We start from the raw sequence: 12302 nt of genomic DNA, 5'->3' as shown, positions 1-12302 counted from the left end.
TTCTCTACCTGATCTGGGACAGGTGTTTGAACTAGTAGTTGTTCTCTACCTGATCTGGGACAGGTGTCTGAACTAGTAGTTGTTCTCTACCTGATCTGGGACAGGTGTTTAAACTAGTAGTTGTTCTCTACCTGATCTGGGACAGTTGTGTGAACTAGTTGTTCTCTACCTGATCTGGGACAGGTGTCTGAACTAGTTGTTCTCTACCTGATCTGGGACAGGTGTTTGAACTAGTAGTTGTTCTCTACCTGATCTGGGACAGGTGTCTGAACTAGTTGTTATCTACCTGATCTGGGACAGGTGTCTGAACTAGTTGTTCTCTACCTGATCTGGGACAGGTGTCTGAACTAGTTGGTCTCTACCTGATCTGGGACAGGTGTGTGAACTAGTTGTTATCTACCTGATCTGGGACGGGACAGGTGTCTGAACTAGTTGTTATCTACCTGATCTGGGACAGGTGTCTGAACTAGTTGTTCTCTACCTGATCTGGGACAGGTGTCTGAACTAGTTGTTCTCTACCTGATCTGGGACAGGTGTTTGAACTAGTAGTTGTTCTCTACCTGATCTGGGACAGGTGTCTGAACTAGTTGTTATCTACCTGATCTGGGACAGGTGTCTGAACTAGTTGTTCTCTACCTGATCTGGGACAGGTGTTTGAACTAGTAGTTGTTCTCTACCTGATCTGGGACAGGTGTCTGAACTAGTTGTTATCTACCTGATCTGGGACAGGTGTCTGAACTAGTTGTTCTCTACCTGATCTGGGACAGGTGTGTGAACTCGAGGCCCACAGCGTTGGTGTGTCCGTCTGTCATCTGAAGCCTCAGCATCCTGGGGGCTCCCTGAGACTCCTCGTTGTCCTTGGGAGCCGACACGTTCCTCACCTTCTGAACCTGCAGCACACACGGACCCTCCAACTGAGGGAGGAAAAGATGAAAGACAGCGGCCATGTTAATTAGGGCACACTGTAGCAAAAAACGTTTTTTACAGCCAGAGAGTGAGTTAGGGGTCCGTATTCATTAGGCACCAAACGGATCAAAACAGACAAAGCGAGAGGGGAGTTGAACTTGTCCAATAAGAAATTAAAATTGTAGTTTTTACGTTGCAAAAAAAACATGTTTTTTTCGCTCCGGTGTGTCCTAATGCCAGGGTTTGTTGCAGTAAAGACATCAGCCTTGTAACCCACGAACTGGCAAACAACGTCACCAGATGGTTCCAGCTTCAATAACTGCTCCTCTGGGATGAATAAAGTTTATTGAATTGAGCTACCCTCGCCGTCTCCTCGCTCAAATGGACCTTACTGCTTTTACAGATGAAGTCGGGATGTTTACATCCACTTAGGTTGGAGTCATTAAAACTAGTTTACATACACTTAGGTTGGAGTCATTAGAACTAGTTTACATACACTTAGGTTGGAGTCATTAAAACTAGTTTACATCCACTTAGGTTGGAGTCATTAGAACTAGTTTACATACACTTAGGTTGGAGTCATTAAAACTAGTTTACATCCACTTAGGTTGGAGTCATTAAAACTAGTTTACATCCACTTAGGTTGGAGTCATTAGAACTAGTTTACATACACTTAGGTTGGAGTCATTAAAACTAGTTTACATCCACTTAGATTGGAGTCATTAAAACTAGTTTACACACACTTAGGTTGGAGTCATTAAAACTAGTTTACATCCACTTAGATTGGAGTCATTAAAACTAGTTTACATACACTTAGGTTGGAGTCATTAAAACTAGTTTACATACACTTAGGTTGGAGTCATTAGAACTAGTTTACGTCCACTTAGGTTGGAGTCATTAAAACTAGTTTACATACACTTAGGTTGGAGTCATTAAAACTAGTTTACATACACTTAGGTTGGAGTCATTAAAACTAGTTTACATACACTTAGGGTGGAGTCATTAAAACTAGTTTACATACACTTAGGTTGGAGTCATTAAAACTAGTTTACATACACTTAGGGTGGAGTCATTAAAACTAGTTTACATACACTTAGGGTGGAGTCATTAAAACTAGTTTACATACACTTAGGTTGGAGTCATTAAAACTAGTCTACATACACTTAGGTTGGAGTCATTAAAACTCGTTTACATACACTTAGGTTGGAGTCATTAAAACTAGTTTACATACACTTAGGTTGGAGTCATTAAAACTAGTTTACATACACTTAGGTTGGAGTCATTAAAACTAGTTTACATACACTTAGGTTGGAGTCATTAAAACTAGTTTACATACACTTAGGTTGGAGTCATTAAAACTCGTTTACATACACTTAGGTTGGAGTCATTAAAACTAGTTTACATACACTTAGGTTGGAGTCATTAAAACTAGTTTACATACACTTAGGTTGGAGTCATTAAAACTAGTTTACATACACTTAGGGTGGAGTCATTAAAACTAGTTTACATACACTTAGGGTGGAGTCATTAAAACTAGTTTACATACACTTAGGTTGGAGTCATTAAAACTAGTTTACATACACTTAGGTTGGAGTCATTAAAACTAGTTTACATACACTTAGGTTGGAGTCATTAAAACTAGTTTACATACACTTAGGTTGGAGTCATTAAAACTAGTTTACATACACTTAGGTTGGAGTCATTAAAACTAGTTTACATACACTTAGGTTGGAGTCATTAAAACTAGTTTACATACACTTAGGGTGGAGTCATTAAAACTCGTTTTTTCAACCACTCCACACATTTCTTGTTAACTAACTATAGTTTTGGCAAGTCGGTTAGGACATCTACTTTGTGCACGACACAATTAATGTTTCCAACAATTGTTTTCAAACTGATTATTTCACTTATTACTTCACTGTATCACAATTCCAGTGGGTCAGAAGTTTACATACACTATGTTGACTGTGCCTCTAAACAGCTTGGAAAATTCCAGAAAATGATGTCATGGCTTTAGAAGCTTCTGATAGGCTAATTGACATCATTTGAGTCAATTGGAGGTGTACCTGCGGATGTATTTCAAGGCCTACCTTCAAACTCAGTGCCTCTTTGCTTAACATCATGGGAAAATTTAAAGAAATCAGAAAAAAAAATTGTAGACCTCCACAAGTCTGGTTCATCATTGGGAGCAATTTCCAAACGCCTAAAGATACCACGTTAATCTGTACAAACAATAGTACGCAAGAATAAACACCATGGGACCACGCAGTCGTCATACTGCTCAGGAAGGAGACACATTCTGTCTCCTAGAGATGAACGTACTTTGGTGCGAAAAGTGTAAATCAATCCCAGAACAACAGCAAAGGACCTTGTGAAGATGCTGGAGGAAACCGGTACAAAAGTATCTATAGCCACAGTAAAACAAGTCCTATATCGACATAACCTGAAAGACAGCTCAGCAAGGAAGAAGCCACTGCTCCAAAACCGACATAAAAAAGACAGACTACAGTTTGCAACTGCACATGGGGACAAAGATCGTACTTTTTGGAGAAATGTCCTCTGGTCTGATGAAACAAAAATAGAACTGTTTGGCCATAATGACCATCGTTATGTTTGGAGGAAAAAGGGGGAGGCTTGCAAGCCGAAGAACACCATCCCAACCGTGAAGCACGGGGGTGGCAGCATCATGTTGTGGGGGTGCTTTGCTGTAGGAGGGACTGGTGCACTTCACACAATAGATGGCATCATGAGGCAAGAAAATTATGTGGATATATTGAAGCAACATCTCAATACATCAGTCAGGAAGTTAAAGCTTGGTTACAAATGGGTCTTCCAAATGGACAATGACCCCAAGCATACTTCCAAAGTTGTGGCAAAATGGCTTAAGGACAACAAAGTCAAGGTATTGGAGTGGCCCTCACAAAGCCCTGACCTCAATCCTATAGAACATTTGCGGGCAGAACTGAAAAAGCGTGTGCGAGCAAGGAGGCCTACAAACCTGACTCAGTTACACCAGCTCTGTCAGGAGGAATGGGCCAAAATTCACCCAATTTATTGTGGGAAGCTTGTGGAAGGCTACCCGAAATGTTTGACCCAAGTTAAACAATTTAAAGGCAATGTTACCAAATACTAATTGAGTGTATGTGAACTTCTGATCCACTGGGAATGTGATGAAAAAAATAAAACCTGAAATAAATCACTCTCTCTACTATTATTCTGTAATGTCACATTCTTAAAATAAAGTGGTGATCCTAACTGACCTAAGACTGGGAATTTTTACTAGGATGAAATGTCAGGAATTGTGAAAAACTGAGTTTAAATGTATTTGGCTAAGGTGTATGTAAACTTCCGACTGTAAGTACCTGACCTCCCTTAACACTGATGTACCTGACCTTCCTTAACACTTATGTACCTGACCTTCCTTAATGCTGATGTACCTGACCTTCCTTAACACTTATGTACCTGACCTTCCTTAACACTTATGTACCTGACCTTCCTTAACACTTATGTACCTGACCTTCCTTAACGCTTAAGTACCTGACCTTCCTTAACGGCCATGTACCTGACCTTCCTTAACGCTTAAGTATCTGACCTTCCTCAACAATCATGTACCTGACCTTCCTTAACGCTTAAGTACCTGACCTTCCTCAACAATCATGTACCTGACCTTCCTTAACGCTTAAGTACCTGACCTTCCTCAACAATCATGTACCTGACCTTCCTCAACTGTAAGTACCTGACCTTCCTCAACAATCATGTACCTGACCTTCCTCAACTGTAAGTACCTGACCTTCCTCAACAATCATGTACCTGACCTTCCTCAACTGTAAGTACCTGACCTGCCTCAACGATCATGTACCTGACCTTCCTCAACTGTAAGTACCTGACCTTCCTCAACAATCATGTACCTGACCTTCCTTAACTGTAAGTACCTGACCTTCCTTAACACTTATGTACCTGACCTTCCTTAACTGTAAGTACCTGATCTTCCTTAACGATCATGTACCTGACCTTCCTCAACTGTAAGTACCTGACCTTCCTCAACAATCATGTACCTGACCTTCCTTAACACTTAAGTACCGTTAAACAGAGTGTGTTTGTTCTTCAGGTCCATGCTGTAAACAGAGAAGCGGCAACTAAAGAGCCATAAAGAAATAACACTACTCAGATGGTTCTTTTCACAGCTCTGGTTCTGGTTCCCTTGTTTACATTCAACTGAGGTTTACACGTCCCAATTAAAATAGTTTCTGGGCTCCAAGAGCTGGCATTCTACGGCATATTCAATCACCTCTTTGTAAATGCAGTACATATTAATTGCAATCTAGTGATAACCAACTCTGGGAAAAGAGCCAAGCAAAGATGATAATAACTTAATGCAGACAGACTGATACATTCTGAATCACCAGCATTGATGGCGCTTCCCCTGTTAGACGAATGCAGAGTGGGAGTTGTACTTACCTGAAAGGAGTGCAATATCTTATACAGAGCCTTAGGAGGACCGTGGGTTATTAGCTCTCTGAGGACCGTGGGTTATTAGCTCTCTGAGGACCGTGGGTTATTAGCTCTCTGAGGACCGTGGGTTATTAGCTCTCTGAGGACCGTGGGTTATTAGCTCTCTGAGCTTTAGGAGGACCGTGGGTTATTAACTCTCTGAGCTTTAGGAGGACCGTGGGTTATTAGCTCTCTGAGCTTTAGGAGGGCCGTGGGTTATTAGCTCTATGGGCTTTAAGAGGACCGTGGGTTATTAGCTCTATGGGCTTTAAGAGGACCGTGGGTTATTAGCTCTATGGGCTTTAAGTGGACCGTGGGTTATTAGCTCTCTGAGCTTTAGGAGGACCGTGGGTTATTAGCTCTCTGGGCTTTAGGAGGACCGTGGGTTATTAGCTCTCTGAGGACCGTGGGTTATTAGCTCTCTGAGCTTTAGGAGGACCGTGGGTTATTAGCTCTCTGGGCTTTAGGAGGGCCGTGGGTTATTAGCTCTCTGGGCTTTAGGAGGACCGTGGGTTATTAGCTCTCTGAGCTTTAGGAGGACCGTGGGTTATTAGCTCTCTGAGGACCGCAGGTTATTAGCTCTCTGAGCTTTAGGAGGATCGTGGGTTATTAGCTCTCTTTGCTTTAGAAGGACAGTGGATTATTTGCTCACATATTAATTAATTAATTCATTCATTCATTCATTCATTATCTCCCTCGTCATCATCTGTGGCTTTTTCTCAGTAGAACTCAGTGCAACTCCCCACATGGCTGAAGGCAGGAATGAACGCATTTTAAAGCTGGTGTGACAGAGACATCTAGTGGCCTTTGGAAGTAGTGCATTTTTCTGTATTTCTCAAACGTGCACAGGACAGTGTAACCAACAGGGTATAAAACCCGGGTCAGGTGCATGTTGTTTTCAAGGCTGAGATAAATAGCCCACTGAGCTAAAGCCTAGGAATTCGCTTTCTATGTTGCCATGGGTCTTCAGCATGGTTACTCACCACAGCAGTCTAGCTTGACTAACCCCCATATCCACAGACCATTAGACAATCCTGTTGGTTTTAACTTTGTTTTTGTTCTGTGTCGAATCATTATGATAGGATCTTTGACAGTTTCGCTGACCCTTTGGCGTACACATATCTGTGCTAATACACGCACGCACACACACACACACACACACACACACACACACACACACACACACACACACACACACACACACACACACACACACACACACACACACACACACACACACACACACACACACACACACACACACACACACACACACACACACACACACACACCGCCTCACCTTCTCCACCCGGCCACTGTTGATGTCCACAGGGAGAAACTTCCTGCCAATAGGCCTCAAGTCACTCTGTAGAGATAGTCACAGAGACGGGGGGGGAGAGATAAGCAACACTTATCCCAACCAACATATTAGGCCGACAATGAGATGACCTGTAGTAAACCTCGAGATGCATCATTGAAAAGCAATGTAGAGAAACCTGTTTTGAAAGCACTGGCAAATATTGGCCTGAATCTTGATTCTCCACACGTCTCTCAGAGTGGGCAAGAGCACACCCCTAGTCACGGACGTCAAAAACTATTGGATTGGTGTCGGTCTGATTAGTCTGATTGGGGCGGCAGGGTAGCCTAGTGGTTAGAGTGTAGAGGTGGCAGGTAGCCTAGTGGTTAGAGTGTAGAGGCGGCAGGGTAGCCTAGTGGTTAGAGTGTTGGACTAGTAACCGAAGGTTCCAAGTTCAAATCCCCGAGCTGACAAGGTATAAATCTGTCGTTCTGCCCCTGAACAGTCAGTTAACCCACTGTTCCCAGGCCGTCATTGAAAATAAGAATTTGTTCTTAACTGACTTGCCTAGTTAAATAAAGGTTAAAAATTTAAAAAATAAAACTGTAATGTACAATTAATTGGTATAGACAGCCAGACGTGTACAAATGTTCCTTACAAGCCAGAATGTTTAAGACATTTGCCTGCTCTAAATTTGAGACTAAATATCCACAGGAAGGTCTTGTTTACCCGACATCGTAGAGAGTCCCAAACCGTATGTGGTTTGGTACTGAGGTAAAGTGAGTTTTATGTTGGATATTTGGATTCCAATCTTAAAAAAAAAAAAGATTCAGAATATACCATTTTCATTGTCACGGCATGCTTGGTTCAATCGCTATTGACGAGAGATTCTGGGCTTTGAGCACACTAAAAAGTCACTTAAAACAATACTTTCCTGTGAAGATTTTGTCTTAAATTTAGAACAGCGGAAGGACAAACCACACAAACCAACCGGTAGAGTCAAACTTTACATGTAATTTTAATCAACATTCTGGCTTGTAAAGGAACATTGACACCATTTGTGCTCACAAATGACCCAGAGGCTGTCTATACCAATTAAGTGTGTACTACAGCCTGATTATTCAGACTAGATTGTCGTAAAGCATTGGCTGGAGGGACAGGGGGGAAGTGTACAAGTACAAACAATGGTGGAGAATTGGAATGCAGCCACATTAGTGTGACTTTCATTTATCTGACATACCGGCAAAACATTCAATAAGCAATGTAGAGGAATCTGTTTTACACAAACCTGTTTTTTGTAAAAAGCTTGATTGATTTTTTAAAAATCACGTCTCTTTTCTACTCCAACCCCTGGGGTCAGTTAAATGTACATCTACACAGGTGAAAGGTGAATTTGTATTATTTTTTTGTTGTTGGTATACTAGAAGAGAGATGTGAGAATACTAGCTACTTACATTGAGTGCAACGCGAATAATGTAATTAGCTGAGGGGTTCTCAGAAGTGCCTTTCAACTCCTCTATTCCTTCGTCTGTAAGGTACCTGTGTAGGAGGTCAACCAAAAGACAGGGCTCACGTGTCAATGGCGTAACCAATGCACTGTGGTTATTAAACAACAACACTCCAGCTAGCCACAGTGAACAAACACATTGAAAATCAAAAGCTAGCCAGCCAACTCGCATATCACTCGAAATAACATAGCTAACAACGGACTAGCAGATCAACTTTGAAGATATATTAATAGCTAGCTACAGTAATGTATTGCTAGCTAGCTACAGTACAGTAATGTATTGCTAGCTAGCTACAGTACAGTAATGTAGAGCTAGCTACAGTAATGTAGAGCTAGCTACAGTAATGTAATGTATTGCTAGCTAGCTACAGTACATTCATGTATTGCTAGCTAGCTACAGTACAGTAATGTATTGCTAGCTAGCTACAGTACAGTAGTGTAGAGCTAGCTACAGTGCAGTAATGTAGAGCTAGCTACAGTACAGTAATGTAAAGCTAGCTACAGTAATGTAATGTATTGCTAGCTACAGTAATGTAATGTATTGCTAGCTAGCTAAAGTAATGTAATGTATTGCTAGCTAGCTACAGTACAGTAATGTAGAGCTAGCTACAGTACAGTAGTGTAGAGCTAGCTAGCTACAGTACAGTAATGTAGAGCTAGCTACAGTAATGTAATGTATTGCTAGCTAGCTACAGTAATGTAATGTATTGCTAGTTAGCTACAGTATAGTAATGTATTGCTAGCTAGCTACAGTACAGTAGTGGAGCTAGCTACAGTACAGTAGTGTAGAGCTAGCTACAGTACAGTAGTGTAGAGCTAGCTACAGTACAGTAGTGTAGAGCTAGCTAGCGACAGTACAGTAATGTAGAGCTAGCTACAGTAATGTAATGTATTGCTAGTTAGCTACAGTACAGTAATGTATTGCTAGTTAGCTACAGTACAGTAGTGGAGCTAGCTACAGTACAGTAGTGTAGAGCTAGCTACAGTACAGTACAGTAGTGTAGAGTACAGTACAGTAATGTAGAGTTAGCTACAGTACAGTAGTGTAGAGCTAGCTACAGTACAGTAATGTATTGCTAGCTACAGTACAGTAGTGTAGAGCTAGCTACAGTACAGTAGTGTAGAGCTAGCTACAGTACAGTAATGTAGAGCTAGCTAGCTACAGTACAGTAATGTAGAGCTAGCTAGCTACAGTACATTCATGTATTGCTAGCTAGCTACAGTACAGTAATGTATTGCTAGGTAGCTACTAAGCTTCAAATGAGCATACACGGCCTTGTTAGTTAGCATATCAAAGCTAAACATGCTAAAATAATTGACAGCAATTTGCTAGACAAATTCACAACATCAACTGCCAAAATAATAATTATTAGCTACTGTTACCAGTCCGTAGGCCAGAAATGTCATATATCTATCTACATTATCACAGGCATCACAGTATGTGAGATCCTAAATGAGGTGTTAACTAGAAAAGCTAAAGCTATGCTAGCAAAGTGAACGTGTAATGTAGCTAGCTAGCTAGCACATTAGCCACAAGCTACCCACCAGCCTTCTTTAGTGAGGGCTAAGTTGATTTCAGCCATTTTCTTTCAAATAAAAAAATAAAGTATCAAATGCAAATATAGTCGATGAACTATTTAATTTGTGGATTATCCATTGTTTTTTTAATCTTTAATAATTTATCCGCTAATCAATGAGTTTAGCCGGATATTTTTAGCGTTTTGCCGGACTAAAAACAAATGACCTCCCGTTGGAAGAGACGTCAAAGTTGAATCTGATACTTGTCGGCAAAGAGCGAAGGAATAAAAACAGCAGCCCCAGTGGCAAAGACAGTCACTACATCTACGGTGCTTTAATCAATCCAATGATCTATCTACTACACTCTGTGCAATGTCCTAACAATCCAATGATCTATCTACTACACTCTGTGAAATATAATCATGTTAATTTCAATTCACCTTTATTTAACCAGGGAGGCAAGTTGAGAACAAGTTCTCATTTACAATTGCGACCTGGCCAAGATAAAGCAATGCAGTTCGACGTATAAAACAACACAGAGTTACACATGGACTAAAACAAACACACAAGTCAATAAGACTGGTTTTAATGTCTATTGTCACTGACAAAGAGACCAGGGGTTGAGTCCCGGGTCGGTCTGCACCCAGAATTAGCTACAAAGTTCTTCTGCATAATTTAGGCCAACACCTTACATAGCCTAGTTTAGGAAGTCTAACAGCTAGGCCTATATAACAAAAGAGAATTTTAGAATTAGGGGGTAACTAAAAATCCAGTAGAATGCATGGGTAAAATCACTGGGGAAGCCAAGCCAGAAAAAAGACACATTACAACCTGTGTGTTGTGATAATTGCGTTGTTTCCTCTACAATCTGTTAGTTCATATGCCTCTATAACCTGTTAGTTCATATGCCTCTATAACCTGTTAGTTCATATGCCTCTATAACCTGTTAGTTCATATACCTCTATAACCTGTTAGTTCATATGCCTTTATAACCTGTTAGTTCATATGCCTTGCCTCTATAACCTGTTAGATCATATGCCTCTATAACCTGTTAGTTCATATGCCTCTATAACCTGTTAGTTCATATACCTCTATAACCTGTTAGTTCATATGCCTCTATAACCTGTTAGTTCATATGCCTTGCCTCTATAACCTGTTAGTTCATATGCCTCTATAACCTGTTAGATCATATGCCTCTATAACCTGTTAGTTCATATGCCTCTATAACCTGTTAGTTCATATACCTCTATAACCTGTTAGTTCGTATGCCTCTATAACCTGTTAGTTCATATACCTTACCTCTATAACCTGTTAGTTCATATGCCTCTATAACCTGTTAGTTCATATGCCTTACCTCTACAACCTGTTAGTTCATATGCCTCTATAACCTGTTAGTTCATATGCCTTGCCTCTATAACCTGTTAGTTCATATGCCTCTATAACCTGTTAGTTCATATGCCTTGCCTCTATAACCTGTTAGTTCATATGCCTCTATAACCTGTTAGTTCATATGCCTCTATAACCTGTTAGTTCATATGCCTCTATAACCTGTTAGTTCATATGCCTCTATAACCTGTTAGTTCATATGCCTTGCCTCTATAACCTGTTAGTTCATATGCCTCTATAACCTGTTAGTTCATATGCCTCTATAACCTGTTAGTTCATATGTCTTACCTCTATAACCTGTTAGTTCATATGCCTTACCTCTATAACCTGTTAGATCATATGCCTCTATAACCTTTTAGTGACAATTCAGGCATTCCAGAATGTAATTTTACTCTTTACTTTGCATATTTGTATTCATTAGTAATAATTGACTTTGAACATGTTTTTCTATAATAAGACCAGTACCGGCAACACCAGTGACAAATCTTCAGAGAATATAGAATATCTAAAATGGAGGCCACAGTAGCTCAAACAGCACTTCTTAAGTTGTAAATGAATGAAAATCACGTGATTGGATCAATTATTTTAATCAAATTTCCTTTTCACCTTTTACTATAAACTGTGTGTAACACCAGAGACACATCTAAAAGCTTCGCATGAAATTACCAAATTAGTAGTCAAATTGCTTAACATATGACGAAAAAGTGCAGACTCATGATGTGCTTTTCAAAACAGCCCGCCTAAAAAAATTGCAATATAACTGTCTTACAAATATGTTTTATGAACAATAAAACACTTATGTTAAAAGTAAAACATATATTGTGTCATTATTTAATATTTCTAGGCGTTTTCTCCTGGTAGTTAAGGTGGGACAGGAAAGACACCATTCTTGTATAATGACCTTCATCATCTATAGACTGAGGCTTGTGGTTAGACCTGTAACAGGTTAACAATGGACGTAACATTGCTGTCTCAGATGGGGGCTTTACCCGAAAACGCGCTCCCTGCCCCGTGGCTATGCAAGGTGTCAATCACAGGGGTTCGGGGGGGCAGCCGGTGAGCCCGACAGCCTCCTCAACTCAATTTGTGCATTAGGATACATTCACGCACTAATAATGCTAGGCATATGGAAGAGTAGGAAGTGTAGGTCATTGAGTCCATGATAACATGTATCCTAACAAGTGGTCCAGGGCCTTT

At 40.5% G+C, this 12302-nt stretch overlaps 1 protein-coding gene across 7 annotated transcripts in view; it reads right to left on the bottom strand.

The window, feature by feature from the left end:
* LOC110517270 (tudor domain-containing protein 3-like) overlaps positions 1 to 9973 on the bottom strand; it is a 69575-nt gene extending 59602 nt beyond the window's left edge. For all 7 annotated transcript variants that reach the window (XM_036973077.1, XM_036973078.1, XM_036973082.1 and 4 more), the window contains exons 1-4: positions 9747 to 9973; positions 8149 to 8233; positions 6698 to 6763; positions 754 to 914 (exon numbers count right to left, since the gene is read on the bottom strand). In XM_036973077.1, the coding sequence (XP_036828972.1) occupies positions 754 to 914; positions 6698 to 6763; positions 8149 to 8233; positions 9747 to 9784 (350 nt within the window). In that variant the 5' untranslated portion in view covers positions 9785 to 9973. The remainder of the gene's footprint in view (positions 1 to 753; positions 915 to 6697; positions 6764 to 8148; positions 8234 to 9746) is intronic.
* Between the last annotated feature and the right edge of the window lie 2329 nt (positions 9974 to 12302).

Source organism: Oncorhynchus mykiss, unplaced genomic scaffold, assembly GCF_013265735.2.
Source record: "Oncorhynchus mykiss isolate Arlee unplaced genomic scaffold, USDA_OmykA_1.1 un_scaffold_221, whole genome shotgun sequence".
NCBI lineage: Eukaryota > Metazoa > Chordata > Actinopteri > Salmoniformes > Salmonidae > Oncorhynchus > Oncorhynchus mykiss.
Note: the sequence above shows the minus strand (reverse complement) of the source record. Positions and strands in the feature narration are given on the sequence as shown.